Genomic DNA, 17199 nt, shown 5'->3' with positions numbered 1-17199 from the left:
ACAAGCTGTTTTCATCCACCAAAAAAAAAAAAGATTTAACCCTTCTGGGGCTACACTGGAACTTAAAAATAAAATGCTGTTTGGATTTTACAGCCCAGCTAATAGATTCTAACTCTGTTGGCATGCAATGGAATGCCTTGATTTTCACCCAGTTCTTCTGCAAGCTGAAACAACCTTTCTGTTCTGGAGGAGCAGATTTCATTTTGGACAGAAATTAATCCCATTTGCGTTTCTGTGGCCTTGTACTATACACCCAATGTTTTGTAGCGACGCCAGCAGAAAGTCAGTGTTGTCCCTCCTCTTGTGCTGCTGTTGACGCCCTCGGGGTCAGAATGCGCTTGTTACATTGGGTGCATGGGAAGAATTTGCCAGAAGTCAGCAAGAGGATGTCCAGAGTTTTTAGAATAAAATTCTCATTTCCTTCAGGTCGCGCTGGGCTTTCATCTGCCTTATTAATCACAAGCTATGCACGTCCTTCCTTACATCCACAGGCCTGTCTTCTCTCCCTCCAGAAACCTATACACTGTAAGCTTTATATCTTTATATTTGATAGAGGAAATCAAGGAATGCCTTAAGGAATCCCGCATTCCCGAATTCTCATGTCACTCTATAGCACACTCATTATCTTTCAAAGGGGAGCCAAAGGTTTCTGCTTTCACCTTGCTTTGCTAAAAAAAAAATGAGCTCCTACCACACTAATTTTATAAGAGAATAAAATGGAAATCTTATCCTTCCCCAGTGAGAGCATGACACAGAGGCTGAGTCAGCCTGGCAGGACATGGGGTACATAGGAGGTTACTGCAGCTGCTGGAGGAAAATATGTAAAAAGCTCTATGGTGATGGGCACCGAGCCAGCAGCAGTTGGTCTGTGGATTTGAAAATAAGGCGCCAAATGGTTGGTTTGAAAAAAAAAAAAAAAAAGAAAACAAAGAAAACACTGGGTTTGTTTTCACTCGCGTTTTGAGATCAGTGCCAAGGGTTTATATAATATCAGGGCAGGGGTGTGAGCCCTGCGCACGCCCGTGGTAGCAGGGCTGGCCGTGATCCCGAGAGCAGCGTGGAGCCGAGATTGCTCCGGGCTCATGGAGCAGCCCCGGGAACCCAGATAAGCTGCACCTCAGCACCCGGCCCCAGCCTCCTCGCCTACGGCTGCCAAAGGGCTGCGAGATCAGAGATTTCCCTGTGTTTGGAGGAAAGCCGAACTCCACGGAGAACCTGGGGCTGCCCCACACAACCGCAGGGCTCCTAAAAATGCAGCTAGTATCTCAGCTCTGCGCACAACGGACAAAACGTGATACTCTCAGGGATTGTTGGCCCATATTTCCTTAAAAGGGATGTAAATAAAGCTTTCCTTGATCTTAGATGAATTGTGCTGCTTACCTGTGTAAATAGGGACGCCCATGAATTCCCCTGGCTCCATGGCTGCCTGCAGCCAGACTTCCAGGAAATGCTGGCATGTTCCTACCTGCCCCCTTAATTTGTTTTCGGTGGTATTTTATTGCCAAGAAATCTGTCCCCCTATTATTTTGGAAGAATTCCTGAGCAAACGAGAAGGCGGCTCCTTAAGTAACGCTGTCCTGAGAGCTGCTGTGTGTCACTCACCACAACAACACTTTATTTGGCTGATAAAGACTGCAAATGACCTGCACTGAATGCAAGGTCTCCATTGCTCTTGTGCATTTTTAAATGAAAACTGAAATGTGGAGCAGATACCTGTGACAAGATAAGAGTTCTACAGTGGAGGAAACAGGGTGCTTCTCCCAGACTGTCAGAAGCTGCCAGTAACCTCTAGTTAGTGTCAAGCTGGGCTGGATTTAGGCTGATGAAAGTATGTTCTGTGCGACATCCTCAATTCTTAGAGCATTCTTGCCCCTTCCCAGAAAGAATCAGCATATCTGAGGCATCGATTAAACACAGACAGGCCATTCAGAGGCAGACAGGGATCACAAGCAGAGGGGAAGTCTGACGACCACAAAGAAGACAGAAATGATCCTGCTACTAAAGACAAGATGTGTGAGTAATAAAGTGCAGATCAGGGTAGAATGAGAAAGGCCTGGAAGCAGCTGCTGAGACACTAAAGCAGTTCATAGAATCATAGAATCATAGAATGCTTAGGGTTGGAAGGGACCTCTAGAGATCATCTAGTCCAACCCCTGCACATGCAGGGTCACCTAGAGCACGTGGCACAGGGCTGCGTCCAAGCGGGTTTTGAAGATCTCCAGAGAAGGAGACTCTACAACCTCTCTGGGCAGCCTGTTCCAGAGAGGTTGTAGAGTCTCCTTCTCTGGAGATTCAGTTGAGGTGAGAAGTAACAGGAGATCCTGTGTCCCCAGATTTGTGAAAATGTCATTATGAAATCCAAGATCGCATCAGAAAGTTGGTTACACCCAAAAGCGGCCGGCAGACGATGGAGACGACGCTCTCCATGAAAGGATTTGGGAGGTTTCACTCTGTCTGTAGCACTGGGCGTGAGCAACCTCTTCACATACCTCATGGGAGAAGCATTCCAGTGCTAGGCAGAGTCTTCCACTGCTATCTGTATTCTTTGACATCCCAAGAATTTATTCTTATCCTAGTGAGACACTCGGATATGTTGGAAGTACCTCTGAGCTACAGCACTGAGCCTAGGGCACTTCCAAGTTCCTGGCTTGCTGTCAAGGTGAAATTCTCACCCCAGGCATATGCCAGGCTCTGTTTTCTACCAAATGAGAAATGAGGGAATGGGCCAGGCAGAGCCTTGGGGTGCTGAGGGGACAGCTGAGGGGACAGAGATGCACTGTGTGTCCTGGCCCTCTGCCGCCCCAGCAGGTAAGGCTGCCAGAGCCTCACACTGTCCCTTTATTAAACCACAAATGCCTCTGTCCCGAGCTAAGGAATCATTCCTACCTTCTGAAAGCACAGAAGGAGTTTTATTATTAAATGTTTTAGAAGCACTGAATTACCGAGGTCCTTAACAAGAAAATAACCACTAAGACTTGAGATGAATGACTCTGGTTCAATACTAAACCACCTCACTAGAGCAATCCTAGAGGACTCATGCTAATTCCACGACCAAAACATTATACTCAATCTAAAGCAGCAGCTCTCTAGCTGCCTCTCAGCTTTTATGTCTTTACACTTCCCTTATTTAGCTGGTCCTTTCCTCTCCCCAACCTGCCCCCCAAGTGCTTTCTAGCAGCAAAAGGAAAAATGAATGTAAAAGTTCAGCCAACAGAGAGAAGATGATATATATGTATGTATATGCATATTTACAAGTGTTCTGCTTACTGCTGAAGAAAGGCAATTTGCTAAAACAGACAGTATTCACCTCAATATTAAAAAAAAAAAAAAGAGTTTTGGCTGAGCTTCACGAGCAAGTGGGATTTACACCTGGATCACATTAGCAATCAAAATGCACCAAAGGGTTTAGAAGGATTTCCACGGTATGACAGAGTGGGGTGCAGTGGCAAATCATTAGAAGAAATGAGCTAACCTAAACAAATGCCTATGCAGAAGCTTTTAGAATTCCTAAAATAGTTTATTCTGGCTTAAGATGACCACATTTTATTGCTGGTCTTCCCCTATATTTTCTGGTGTTGGAAACTATATGTGTTGGAAGGCATAAGGGTCATGGAAAGTGCATGGCGTGGCATTCCCAAATGCCCCCGTGCTGTGCCGGGGGAAGGCGGCTCTATTTCCAAGATTCCCAGCGCAAACATCCCAGCCGGTCCCGCAAGTGGCGCGTGGCCGAGGGCTGGAGCTGCTCCAGCAGCAGTTGGGTTACAGTTTGCAGGCGGGCGCCAAAATTCAAAACACGCAACTGTGCTTCAAACCCAAATCCTGGGAGGAAAACGGCGCAGAGGGAGGAGGCTCCGGAGGCTTCCGAGCGGATGCGGGAAGCGTGTCCGGCCTTTACTCCGAGCGGAGAGGCCACGGCACCCTGGGATTTGTAGTCTCTTTTTCCCTCTTGTTTTTCCAGACAAACTCAAGTCAAAGAGAGTGGTTTGCAATTTCAATTGGAGTTTCACATTGAGTTGTGCATTGTAGGGTGGCCTGGTTAGACCATCACTGATGAAGAGTATCTTAGTGGTAAAAAAGCACTGTTCTTACCTTGCTGAAGTGGAGTAAATGCTGCTAGAAATGACAGGCACTGATCCGTCTGCTTTCATTTTGGTGATCTTTCATGAACTGCCTCCAGGGGATATCCAGGGCTTCACAGAGCTCCGTGTGGAAACGCTTGTTCCCAGCTCTCTTTGGAGCAAAGAGACAAAATAACCCCAAATCAGATCCATCCTATGAGGGATACCTGAGCCCAGGTGGGATGAACCTTCTGGATGAATTTGTTGTCTACAGAAGTCCAAATGACTTCAGGGCAGATGCCTATTTTTACACAAATCCTTTCAAGTGAACATGTAAGCCCTGTTGCACCTACTTGTCCAGTCTATGCTATGTGTTTCTGCTCATGTTAAGCATGCAGCACTTTTTGGCCCTTTCTACTATTTTTCTCTCTAGATCTGTCCTCCCTCTCGTGCACATCGCTTCCTCATTGCACACTTTGTACTGTAGAGAATTAGCTCATAGGAATCTTAATCAGTTTATACCTCTTAATGTGTAAGAGCAGATTGGAATTGAGGTCTGTTTTGTAAAAACACAATCTGGGAAAAAAAATGATGCCCCAAATCTCTAGGAAGCAAAACTTTCCAGCTGCTTTTATGTTGAATTTGGCTGTATTCACTGAGACAGCCAAAGGATTTAAGGGTAACTTCCTTATTTAATTCCCCGACTGAAGGATAGGAGGCATTGTATCCCCTCAGGAAAATCTGGAAGGAATGCCTAACATCTGCAAATAAAACCTCTAAAAATTAAGCCTAATAAATAGTCGTTTTTTTTTTTTTGAAACTCTCAGTACGAGCCAACTGCCACAACTGGCCTACAAAATTTCAGCCCTCACAGAAGAGTTCGGCAAAATTATAAACTCGCGACAGAGCAAAGCGGAACCATCACCTCAACGAGGCAAAGAAGCAACCGCACAAAATCACCCACCGCCACCTCACAGCCCGCGCCTCACAAAATGGCGGCGGGCGCGACTACAGTTCCCGCCACGCCCCTCGCGGCGGCGCCGCCATCTTGGCGCCGAGACTCCATTTCCCAGGCGGCGCGGCGGCCGGGGGAAGCGACGCCCGCCATCTTAGCGCGCCCTCCTGCTCTGCTGCGGCTCGATTGAATGAGCCCGTGGCCCGCCCGCCCTCCCGCCAAGCGAGCGCCATGTCAGGCACCCCGAGCCGCGGCACCCCCGGCGGCACCCCGCTGTCGCCCACCCGCATCTCGCGCCTGCAGGAGAAGGAGGAGCTGCGGCAGCTCAACGACCGCCTCGCCGTCTACATCGACCGTGTGCGGGCTCTGGAGTTGGAGAACGATCGGCTGCTCGTGAAGATCTCCGAGAAGGAGGAGGTCACCACTCGCGAGGTACGGGGGGAGGCCCGGGCGGCCGCGCTGGGCCTGCTCGGGGGTGTCCGCGGCGGCGGCGGGAGCCCCCGGCCCGGGGCTGTGTCGCGCCGGGCTCCGCAGGCCGCTTCCCGCCCTGGTGGGCGACGCCGCGCGCGGCCCGCGCGGCTCCGGGGCGCCGCGGGGCCCTGCTGTCCCGCTGCGGGCAGAGCTCGGGGTCTCTGCGGGGAAGTCGCTGTCCGCGTGTGTCTTGAGTGTCCCTGGGTGTCAGGATGGCTCCAGGGGGCTCCCGGTGACACTTAATCTCGGGCCGGCGGTGACACTGAGTGACAATTGCTGGGGCTGGGCTGGAGCGGCACAGCGGGCTGCGACTGCGGGCTGGATGTGCAGGAGTCGCTGCTTTGGGATGAGGCTGGAGAGCCGTTGCCCTTCTTGGGAGTCCAGGTGTTGGGTCTAGCACGGAAATTACAAGCGACCGTGCCTGTTTCGTGCAGGTAGCATGTACAGCATGAAACGGGCTTCACAGGATCTTCCCATTGCCGATACAGTCCTCTAAGTTTCTGTGCGAGTCTGTGCGGCTCTTTGCTGTAATCTGTAGCCTGTTGCCTTATCCCAGACAAAGCTACCACATATTGTGTGAAGGCTGAGCCTTCTTGGTGTGCTAGTGAACGCAATCCTGAACGTCACCTTTTCTGTATGGTCCCTGCCCTGGCTGCTGGGGTGCTCAGGGGGAAAAACCTGAAAAGGTTTAGGCAAACTTTGCTTCTTACAGGAGAAAATCTTTAGTCTCTCCAGAACTAAGGATGTCCTTGCAGTGTGAAGTATTCTTTGCTAATTGTCCCCCTCATGCTATGGAATCTGGGCCATTTCCTGTAATCTTGGCGGCAAACTGACTGAAACTTTTTTTTTCATTATTACTTTTTTTTTTTTTTTTTTTTACCTAAGCCATGCTTTGCTTTTCCCTATTCTGCTGTATCTACTTCCCCCGCTGGGACTCTCCTTCCCATGTAGAGGAAGGATGTGGTCGGTGACCCTGCTGGGGACAGTCCCACCTATCCTGTGCCAACCAACCCCCCCCACTTGGCACAGTGCTGGGGAGGGTGTCCCAATTCACAGATAAAGTTAGATCTCCATGGAAGGCCTTGCAACTGCCTGCTCAGTACGGATTCCAAACGTTATCACGCACATAGTACCCCCATACCAGTGCTGAAACTAAACAAGTTGTAGTTTTCTTATGATTTGGAAAGAACATCCTGAATTGTCCTTTGGTTCAGTTTGATTATGTAAAGTTTGCTTTATCATGGATTTACAATCTTTTTGCATCCCTTTGGTAAAGTTCTGCTCTGTTCTTTATTTCCTGCAGTGATTGACAGTGTTACTGCTCTCGGGTGACTTCTGCCTCTCTGTGCTGGAAGTTGCTATGTGTTTCAGTTGCTTCTGTTTAGAGTAGCTTAAAGTGCTAGTAAAAGAGACTTTCATTGTCAGGCGGTGAATAAGAGCATCCTCTCAGATGCTCCTGTCTCATAAATAAATACATTAAAAGGATGGAAGACTTGCAGCTGGCTGGCTTTGGTGTGAATAGCTATTTTGGGGGGATTTTTTTTGTGGCCCTGGAGTGGGGAGAGGTCTGTAGATGCTCATCCTCTGAGGCAGAGAGGTGAAAAGTCATCTCTGGACACCAAAACACAAATTCTTCGTGTTTCAGGTTCTTCTTTAGCCAGTAGTGCAAGGGCAGAAAAGTTGAATTGGACCTCGGACTTGTGTTTCAAAAAATACATCCTTTGCATTTTATTTTTGAAGATGAAACTGCTGCAGTTGCAATCCTGACGATCTGTGATATTGGAAATGAAGGAGAGTGATTTAAAATATGATAATCGTATGTAGCACTTTACCTCTTCAGAAGATGTGTGCACTTCAAACGTGCAGTATGTTATGTTCAACTGAGAATAAACATTACATCTTATCTTAAGAACTAGATCACTTTTAACTACAGGAGCACATTAATTCAGAATGTTTCTATGTACAGCATTCATAAACAACAAATCAGATCATGCATCTTTTTTTCAAAGAAAGTTGAGCAGAAGCTGGTGCTTTATTTTGATTCTTTGATGTTCAGTCTGGGATGTTCTCGTGTCTGAATGATTGTTCTCCTTTAACCCTAGGTCAGTGGAATCAAGAGTCTGTATGAGTCTGAACTGGCTGATGCCCGAAGAGTTTTGGATGAAACTGCCAAAGAGAGGGCTAAACTACAGATTGAAATAGGCAAACTGAGAGCAGAACTTGAAGAGTTCAACAAAAAGTAAGGAAAGTCCTGTGTGCTATACTTGCATTTAAAAAAAAAAAAATTGCTAATGGACAATCTTTGCAGTGTGAACAGTAGTACTTGTGCTTCTTAAAATCCCTCAGTGGTGTTTTTGGGAAGTGTTTTTGTTCATACAGAAGATAACTCTTGTTGGGGGAAATTCCCTGGCTTGCTTGCACAGCTAGTCAGAGCAGATCATCAGGTTAGTATATGCACAGATGTATTTATAGATGCAAGGTTAGTAAACTGATTAGATACATCAGAAGCATTTATAGATGCCGAAAGAATCGGTTGTGCCTGCTCTGTCTCATTGCTGTCTCCTTATGTGAACGTGCACATAGGGGGTGAAGGGCACTGAGAAACTGATGTATGTTAAAATACATAAAGTGCAATGAATACCAGCCAGTCCTATGCAATGCTCCTGTTGTGTTTGATTTCCCTGTTAGAAGCCTTGACCAGTAGTCCTGGTATTGGTTTCAGATATTATATTTTGCATGGCAGATTTGCCTTAGATGGTCACAGAGGTTGTCCCTCTTGTGCTGGTGCCAGCAAACAGTCTGTTTGCTTGGGTTTTAAGGGAAGATCTAAAAGAGAGCTCTAGTAGTTACTGGAGACTTGGTTCATGTATCTTGTTCTACCCACTGCCCAGGTACATTTGTCCGTACATGCATTCCCTGTATCTATTCCTTCCCTTCCGTGGGCATGTGTGGACAAGCTACCTGGCTTATGCAAGTGGGAGGAAGTTGCAGGATGTGTAATGTACATGGTTGTTCACACTCTGTGGGAAGTCACACTTGCCAATTAGGAGCTGTAAAGTCAGAACACTTCCAGACAGGATTACTTGAAGCTCGTATACACCCACGGTGTGGCGTGTGTCTGTTGAGCCGATTTTGAAGACTTCTAGCTACTGCTAAACAGCTCTCTCTTAAGTACAAGTTGGTTGTTTTGTCTGCTTGTCTCTTGCAAGCTGCTGAACTTGAGACGCTGTGTGTATGTTGTAGAACAGGATTCACAATTGATAAATTGGAGCAGTGGTTTAGAAAAAAAGTTATGGTTAAAGAGAAATTCCGGGAGCTACACCCAGAAATGCAGAGACAGCAAATGGGCCTGCTGGCTAGATCATATCACAAAAGAAGAGTGCATCAACATATTCTGCAGTTGCCAAAAAAGAGATGTGCATCATGCTGGAGTATATGAAGAGGTATTCTGCAGATGTAGTGATGCCACATAAGGAAGATTTTCTTCATATAATAATTCAATGAATTGCAGTTTGTGAGAAGTATAAGACAAATGAATATTCCAGATGTGGACTGTAGGAATGATCTCAAGTCTAGGAAGCAAGACACAGGATACGGACTGGGGAGAGGAAGGAACAAGGGTTGTGTAATCTACAACAGTGATTTTTCATCTTTTTTTACTTTGCAAACACTGCATGGGATGCTTACCAACCTCTGTGGGAGTTTCATGTGCTCTGTTCTTCAGGGTCTCCATCCACAGTGATAAATCTCACCAATGAAATACGCTGTGCAGCTCAAAATGAGAAGAAAAAGGAATACTCTTTACACTTTGTGTGTAATGCAGCTTTATCATCATCCCTTGGGTGTCAAAATTGTTTTCTTTTCTCCTTTTCTGTCTGTGAAATGTTCTTTATTGGGTAAATACATTTACAACCCACTGGTACAAACTGTTTTTTCTTAGTAGTTTATGATTATTTTCCTTCCTGCAGTTGCAGGTTAATCTGGGAGCCATCTGCTGGGACATAAGGGATTATAATTGTAACAAAATGGGTATAATGACAGAAACCCCTAATTGTAACCAAGGCATCCACAAGGTGTGTGTGCACACATTTGTAAATAGATCTATTTTTCTTTTTCAGCTACAAAAAGAAAGATGCAGATTTTTCTGTGGCTCAAGGTCGCATTAAGGATCTTGAAGTGCTCTTCCATAGAAGTGAAGCAGAACTCAATACTGTCCTGAATGAGAAACGCACTCTGGAAGCAGAGGTGGCTGATCTGCGTGCCCAGCTGGCTAAGGTGAATGTCTTTTGGCTTTAGTACTAGAAAGGTGGTGTCTTGTAGAACTTGTTATTTTGCTGTCGGCTTGTAGTCTGAACAATATGGGAGATCTGTTTACCTTTTTGCTTAACCTCTCTCTGCTCTCTTGGATGTGAAACAAAAATTCTTAAGATTCTTAAGACCACAGAGGCTTGCAGGTGGGAAAACAAGGTTACAGTAAAAATTAAATAATTGATTATTATTTTTTTTAATCAGGCTGAAGATGGCCATGCTGTTGCAAAGAAGCAGCTGGAGAAAGAGACTCTCATGCGAGTGGACCTGGAGAATCGGTGCCAGAGCTTGCAAGAAGATCTGGATTTCAGGAAGAACGTGTTTGAGGAGGTACTATTGACTTAGTAACCCCATCTGCCTTAATGTTTATGCAGCTGTTCTTCACACTGACTACAACCTGGGCTAGTTAGCAGTTGGTTAGTGAAGTCAATAATATTGTCCTTGCTGTAAAGGATTTAAATAGTAAAACAGAATTTCTTAGCCTGCTTGACCCCTTGCTCAAGTGTACAAAGTGAATTTTGCTGCCCTTGCCTGCATTTCTGTCTCATGACCGTGCTCCAGGCATCCTACCGGGAATCACAGCCACTTTCTTGTTATTTGGCCTCCCCTGAAGGCAGGAGTGGTATCCTCCTCATACCACACAGGCAGCCTGGTGTGGTCTGTACACAGCTCAACATGATTAACATGTGTATCACTAGTTTGGATCAGTGTTGTAGGCACTGAGAGTTCATGCTTCTCTAAAACACAAAACTTTCTCAGCAGAAACCAGAAAAATGGGTATTTATATCTTCTGAAAATGACAGTAAAGGGTTGGGTTGCTAATTTATTGCTAGTAATCAAAATCTAATGAGTAAAGGTCATCTAGTTTATAGAAAAAGGGAATTTGCATATTATTAAGAGTGAAAATTAAAGACTCGGCTTCTCTCTATAATGATTATATTCAACTCCTTCATGGTCACAGCACTTTTAAAGTTAGATTACCTTTATGAATTCTCCTGCAAGATGAGAAATGTGACCTGCATCTGTTAACACATACAGTAATCCTTAGCAATATTGGAACTTTTTAAATGATGTTGGACTAAATGAAATAGATTCTCCTGTTTACCCTAATGTGCAACTTTGTCCCCCTTATTGTGTGCGTGTGCAGGAAATCAGGGAAACCAGGAAACGGCACGAACATCGTTTGGTTGAGGTAGACACTAGCCGCCAGCAGGAGTATGAATCCAAAATGGCTCAGGCCCTGGAGGATCTGCGAAATCAGCATGATGAACAAGTCAAACTGTACAAGATGGAGCTGGAGCAGACCTACCAGGCTAAGGTAGGAGAGAGAAAACTCTTTCATCCATCCTGCCGTCTTTAATTACAAGTAATTGTAATTTGAACAAGCTTTGCCCTGGCAGTCAGGGGATACGGAGGGAGTAGGCACTTTATTACAGGTATAATTCCTGGCTGCAGGTATATTTATATTCCTTCCCCTCCCTGAAGGAATAAAGCAGCTCCTAGTTGTCTGGCTACTGAAGATACCTACCATTAATTATAGCCACTTCTCCCTTGTCTGGGAGAAACTGTTGTACTGCTAGCACTGTTTTTCTCTTTTCATTTTGAGGCTCCCATTAATTCATAGTTTGAGAAATATATTTTAAAATATTTGACTGTTTTCTAGGGGAACAGTTCCTGCTCAGGGAGCTTGAGCTTTTGTGGACTATGGTTCTAAAGCACATCATTAAGCTTAGCTGCTGAGCTTCTATGGACTGACCTAAGATCCTCCTTGTCAGAAAACAAAGATTGCTTCTTGCTCTGACCGTGGTCTGCGGTTAAAAAGCAATGGAAAGGCTAAATCTGAGAATTTGGTATTATACAACAACAAGCAAACAGTGCTAAGAACTAGGGAAAGGAGGAACAAAACAAAAGGTGTTTTGTCCCTGTGACAGGATGTCATATGGGAAGCTGTGTGCAGTTCTGGTCCTCCTTGTGTCTTCGAGGTATTTGCAGGATAGCTAAGTCAGTACAAGTGACTTGTATAAAACTGTCTTCCAGCTGGAGAATGCCAAGCTTGCCTCTGACCAGAATGACAAAGCTGCTGGTGCAGCTCGGGAGGAGTTGAAGGAGGCTCGCATGAGAATAGAAACTCTCAGCTACCAGCTTTCCAGCCTTCAGAAACAGGTAAGGAGACTAAATCTGCTTTTATCTCTAATAATATCTGTAAAGCTCAGCAATATTTGGATGAATTCAAATATCTGTCCTATTCTTAACACTTTCTAAATTTTATGGTGATAAATATTTGTTATTTTAATTCGGGTGGAAGGTGGATTTTCAACTTGCTTTAACCACGTAAATGCCATCTGTGTTTCCCTGTGCTCTCTCCCTAGGCTAGTGCAGCAGAAGATCGTATTCGGGAGCTGGAGGAGATGATGGCTGGGGAGCGGGATAAGTTCAGGAAGATGCTGGATGCCAAGGAGCAGGAGATGACAGAAATGAGGGACCAGATGCAGCAGCAGCTTACGGAGTACCAGGAGCTGCTTGATGTTAAGTTAGCACTGGACATGGAAATCAGTGCTTACCGAAAACTCCTGGAAGGAGAAGAGGAAAGGTAGGTTCAGATGCCACATGCTTCTGTTAGGATTAGCAGGTGGTGTTTTTGTTGCTTATGTGTTTTCCTGTTTGAGCAGCAATGTCCAAATTTTGCTTCATTAAAGTCATACTGGCTTCATACCTCAGTATGCTGCATGTGACACTTGCAAGTGTTGTCACCTGAACACCTGTCTTGGTTAAGATATTATGATAGCCATAAAATACAGTAAAATATATCATTCTGGTTTTGACATTCATTTTTCTGTTTTTGTACTCTGAGGCTCATGAGGTAGGTATACTGGTGAGGAGGCTAAGGGGTGTGCAGCACTGCTGCCATGTTGCATGATATATTGAGAAGTCACCTCTGGCTATATAGCTCCCTTTGCTTGTATGCAAGTTCCCCTGACAGACAGACAGACACAAACTGAGGCTGCGTTTAACTCTGGGAAATAATGTAGTAATATAGTCTGACTACTGAGTATATTGTGGCATCTTATTTGGTATGTACTTCCCTGGCTAAGTTAAAAATATGTGCATATTTAACTCCATTTTCTTTATTTTGCCTACAACGTGCTTGTGTCTGTCTAGGCTGAAGCTGTCTCCAAGTCCCTCGTCCCGTGTTACAGTCTCTCGGGCTACCTCCAGCAGCAGCAGTAGCAGCGCGTCAGTTATTCGCTCTTCCCGAGGCAAAAGAAAAAGGATGGAAGCGGAGGAGCTTTCGGGCAGTGGGACGAGCGGAATTGGCACTGGAAGTATTAGTGGCAGCAGTAGTAGCAGTAGCTTTCAAATGTCCCAACAAGCTTCAGCTACTGGAAGTATCAGCATTGAAGAGATAGACTTGGAGGGCAAGTATGTTCAACTTAAGAACAACTCGGAGAAGGTGAGTGTCAACTCCTAGAAAACACAAATGAAGAGCTAAATAGAGATGTTATTGATAAAACAGAGATCAACTTGTAATTCTCTCCATTAGGATCAGTCTTTGGGTAATTGGAGATTGAAGAGACAAATTGGAGATGGAGAAGAAATTGCTTACAAATTTACTCCAAAGTATGTCCTCCGGGCTGGGCAGACTGTAACAGTAAGTCATAGAACACCTTCTTTTGTTGATACTGTGGCAGTTGTACATCTAGCACTTAGTATAGCTCGACCTGGTGTAACATGTCTGCTCTCGTGGGCCTCTCTCCTGTTTTAAAAGTGTTAAACTACTAATCTACAAATGCACCTTCTATTTAGGACTAGAGGTTCTCAGCCTTAACTGTAGTAGAACAGTTCTTCCTATTATTCTACGTTTCATATTCGGTCTGTACAGGTCCTTTTTCAGGAGGGGGCGGAAAGAGCTTTCCTTTAATTTGTTCCTGTTATTTCTACTAAAGTACCAATTGCACCAAATACCTATATAAAAGACTAAATCAGTACTCATAAAAGCTGCATTTGATGTTTCTAGTCCATACAGTGCAGCCGTTGAGAGTGTGGTTGGACAGATTGCTATATGCAGGAAAGAAGTGATGACTGAAATACTAGATTAAGTTATTTTCTCTTTAACTGTGGCTAGTGTTGTTGGTTTTTTTGATATGTATATATTTAAATATGTATGAAAATATATTTTAAAAAATGTGCACCAATATCTGATAAAGAGTGTCTTTCTCCCTAGATCTGGGGTGCAGATGCAGGTGTATCTCACAGCCCTCCTGCTGTTCTCGTCTGGAAGAATCAAAGCAGCTGGGGTACCGGAGGAAACATCCGCACGTACCTCGTCAACTCCGACGGAGAGGTAGGTTGTGCCCCTAGAACAGGGCTGTGGGATAGGTTATCTCACATGCTTCAGTGCATTTTGAAAAATCATTATTTTAAAATTTCCCCCTTTTAAAATACGAGAATTTAAAACACTGATTAAATATCTGTAAGTATACTGACCAGCTTTTTATCTGTCCCTTTGTATAGGAAGTTGCAGTGAGAATTGTTACTAAATCAGTAGTCGTGAGAGAGAATGAGGAGGAAGAGGATGAAGCAGAGTTTGGAGAGGAAGACCTTTTCAACCAACAGGTAATAAAATGGTTTAAAAAGAGACGTTTAGCTTGTGCCTGGTCAGCTGGATTAATCAGGCATTAGGCTATGGGCGTCCCTTCGCCTTTTGACAGCTCTGAACTTTCTAAAGTCAGGTCTGGATGCCAGGGTATACATGAAAACATCCTATGAATCACTAATTTATAATATTGCAGAAACCTGGGCTTGCTAATCCATATTTAAGATTAGCAAGATGAGTTTTAGCGGTCAACGTTCTTCCCATTCCTGTGTTTGCTTCTCTAAAAAATGCGTGGGTCATTCTTAGTCTAGAGAAAATGTTCTGAGAATATAACCATTAAACACTGGAAAAGGGGGAATAGTGTTGCAAGTTTCAGGTATTGGCTTATTTTTTGATAGCATATAATTACTACATTTGAAATTTGGCTTTCCTTAGTAACACCATCTTTGTGCTTCCATAAAACTTCATCAAGTATTGTGAAATAACTGATCAACAGTTGGCAGAGTGAAAAGGAGAGAAAAATCATGTATACAGCTGATACTGGAAAAGATACTGAATTATTTGAAACTTGAGCAAGTGGTTCTCTTGATCTGTGATCATTATTAATCTAAATTCTTACAGTAGACCATGGCTTGTGCAATGCTTTGTCTCTATTTAAGTGTCCTTGAATCTAACTAAACTAGGGAAAATGCTTTTACAATTGAGATGATAACCAGAGCCTAGACTTACAATACGAAGAGCTAGTGAGAACATAGTTGAGTTAAACTGTGTCTGTCTTATTTTAGGGGGATCCCAGAACAACCTCTAGAGGATGCGCAGTGATGTGAAGAAAGAAAAAAGAAAAATATTATTTGCTACTTTTTCTGTTAATTCCTTTTCTTATTTTTTTCCCTCCAGAGCCACTGAAAACTATTTTTATATGTATCATCATATTTCTTTAAGGTTTACTCCTTAGTACATTTTTATTAAAAAGAAAAAAAGAAAAAAAAAAAAAGAAAAAAAAAAGAAAGAAAAAGAAACTTAAATGAATGAAACTGCCAGATTTTTTAACAGGTTGTTTTACTTTTCCCTCTTTAAAAACACTATATACTACATTTTTGCCCCATGCAAAGTTTAAAGTCTGTGGGTAAAGCTGCAGCAGAAAAAAAAATAGTTAAATTGGGATGGGACTACTTGAGGGTGTGGTAAAACTAAAATTGATGTGTGTGTAACCTTGATAGCTTACCAAAAAGTAGAAGTTTTTTTTTTTTTTTTTTTTTTTTAATGATGTTCATTTCATAAGTACATTTGTGTGCAGGACCTCAGGAAAGACTCAAGCTTAGTACTTCCTCTATCCTTAAACATATGATAGTATCCTACTGGTATCCTCAGCGGTACCCCTTTAGGAAAATGAGATGCCAAATTCATCAAAAATGCTGCTCCACCGATTGAAGCGACAATGGGAAGCTGCGTTTTGGAAAGGTCTTGGCTCGGGATTATGGCATATTTCCTTATTCCGAGTAGGATTTGGCAGCCTAGTGGTAAGGACATCCAAATCTGGTCAAAACTTTAGCTCGTTATTATGGGAGGGGGACAATGATGTGTTCTGCTAGTGAAGATTGGCACCATCTATATGTACTGAAGTGTCAAAAATAGAATTTTAAGTATTTTTAGGGAGACTTAACATTGTCTAAGGATAAAAATCTGGGGCTTTAAAGGTTACCCTGTGTAACATTGGCTTTATTTTTCTCTCTTTTTCTTTTTAATTCAAAAGTAGATGCAGCTTGTTAATACTTCTTATTCAAAGGGACATTGTCAGATATTTTAAGAAACTATTTACAAAATAGTATAGAAATATTTTAGTGGCCTTTTATTAAAGTTAACAGGAAGTGCTGTTGGTTTGAACATAACCACCACTTTGCAGCATTCGGATTAACACTGAACAAAGGGGATACTGCTTTTTATGAAGAATGCTTTGTACCAGTAGCAGATATTTTTTATTTCCATATGATGTATTTTGTATCTGACAGTGTCCCTTTAGGTGAAGGTTTCCTCTGCTGTATTTCCAGGGAGGTAATTTGCCTCCCAGAAGGTTTTTCATGCAGAAAGTGCATCTGTGACTTCTCCAAAGAATATATTGGCTCTAGTCTAAGCAAATGTTAGTTTGGGTACCGTTTGATACCAGCACAGACTCCTGTTCTTAGGTCTTGTCTGATTTCGTTATTCAAGTAGTTTAGACTCATCAAACAAGCTACAAGGTTTGGAAGTTTTCGGTGGCTTTTGGACGTTATGTTCTCTGAATAATGATACAACTGACAGATATAACTTAGAAAGTCAGTTTAGTGGCTTTGATGGCTTTGCAATGCAAGTAGGGTGGGAAAGCAAGTTACTTTTTTAAGGCTTATAGACTTATTTTGTCATTTAAAAATAAATCAAAGATGCTACTTTTCTTCTGATGCTCAAAAATACTTGAGTGGGGTGACTGAATTACTGCAAACAAATGTTAATGCAAACTTAGAATTATGCTTTAATCCATAATCAGAAGATCCTCTATGAAAAAGCAGTAAGAAGATTTGGATGTTTGGGATAATAAGATGGCTTGGCCATTTTTCTAATGTCATTTTCCTACCTTGTAGAAGGCTAAATATGCAGTAAATCATGTCTCTCTCTCGATAATATGTATCTAGTGAAATTATGTTTCTCAGACATACTGTTACTAATTACCTTTTCTAAATTGGTTGTTATGCAAATGAATGCAATCAGTGTAAAACTGTCTTTACAATGCACCTTCCAGCCACTGGACAGCGCTTTCCTTTCTGACCCACAGCTTCTCT

At 43.4% G+C, this 17199-nt stretch overlaps 1 protein-coding gene across 1 annotated transcript; it reads left to right on the top strand.

Annotated features, from left to right (window-relative positions):
* The first annotated feature begins 5175 nt into the window (after nt 1-5175).
* LMNB2 (lamin B2) lies at nt 5176-15274 on the top strand. The gene is made up of 12 exons (XM_088527084.1): nt 5176-5445; nt 7587-7723; nt 9603-9759; nt 9997-10122; nt 10940-11110; nt 11830-11955; nt 12162-12382; nt 12952-13243; nt 13334-13441; nt 14015-14134; nt 14305-14406; nt 15172-15274. The coding sequence occupies exons 1-12, from the start codon at nt 5245-5247 to the stop codon at nt 15211-15213; spliced, it is 1803 nt and encodes a 600-aa protein (XP_088383210.1). The 5' UTR covers nt 5176-5244; the 3' UTR covers nt 15214-15274.
* The last annotated feature ends 1925 nt before the right edge of the window (nt 15275-17199 follow it).

This window comes from Tinamus guttatus, unplaced genomic scaffold (genome assembly GCF_059628265.1).
Source record: "Tinamus guttatus ecotype Peru unplaced genomic scaffold, ASM5962826v1 Tinamus_guttatus_pri_ptg000261l, whole genome shotgun sequence".
NCBI classification, from domain to species: domain Eukaryota; kingdom Metazoa; phylum Chordata; class Aves; order Tinamiformes; family Tinamidae; genus Tinamus; species Tinamus guttatus.
The sequence above is the reverse complement of the archived record's forward strand: the minus strand, read 5'-3'. Positions and strand labels throughout refer to the sequence as shown.

Excerpts from the sequence above, each read along its gene's own strand:
- LMNB2 (XM_088527084.1), top strand. The coding sequence starts at position 5,245 with ATGTCAGGCACCCCGAGCCGCGGCACCCCCGGCGGCACCCCGCTGTCG. Across the intron at positions 7,724-9,602 it reads CTTGAAGAGTTCAACAAAAA|CTACAAAAAGAAAGATGCAG; the intron begins GTAAGGAAAGTC and ends TTTCTTTTTCAG. Across the intron at positions 14,407-15,171 it reads AAGACCTTTTCAACCAACAG|GGGGATCCCAGAACAACCTC; the intron begins GTAATAAAATGG and ends GTCTTATTTTAG.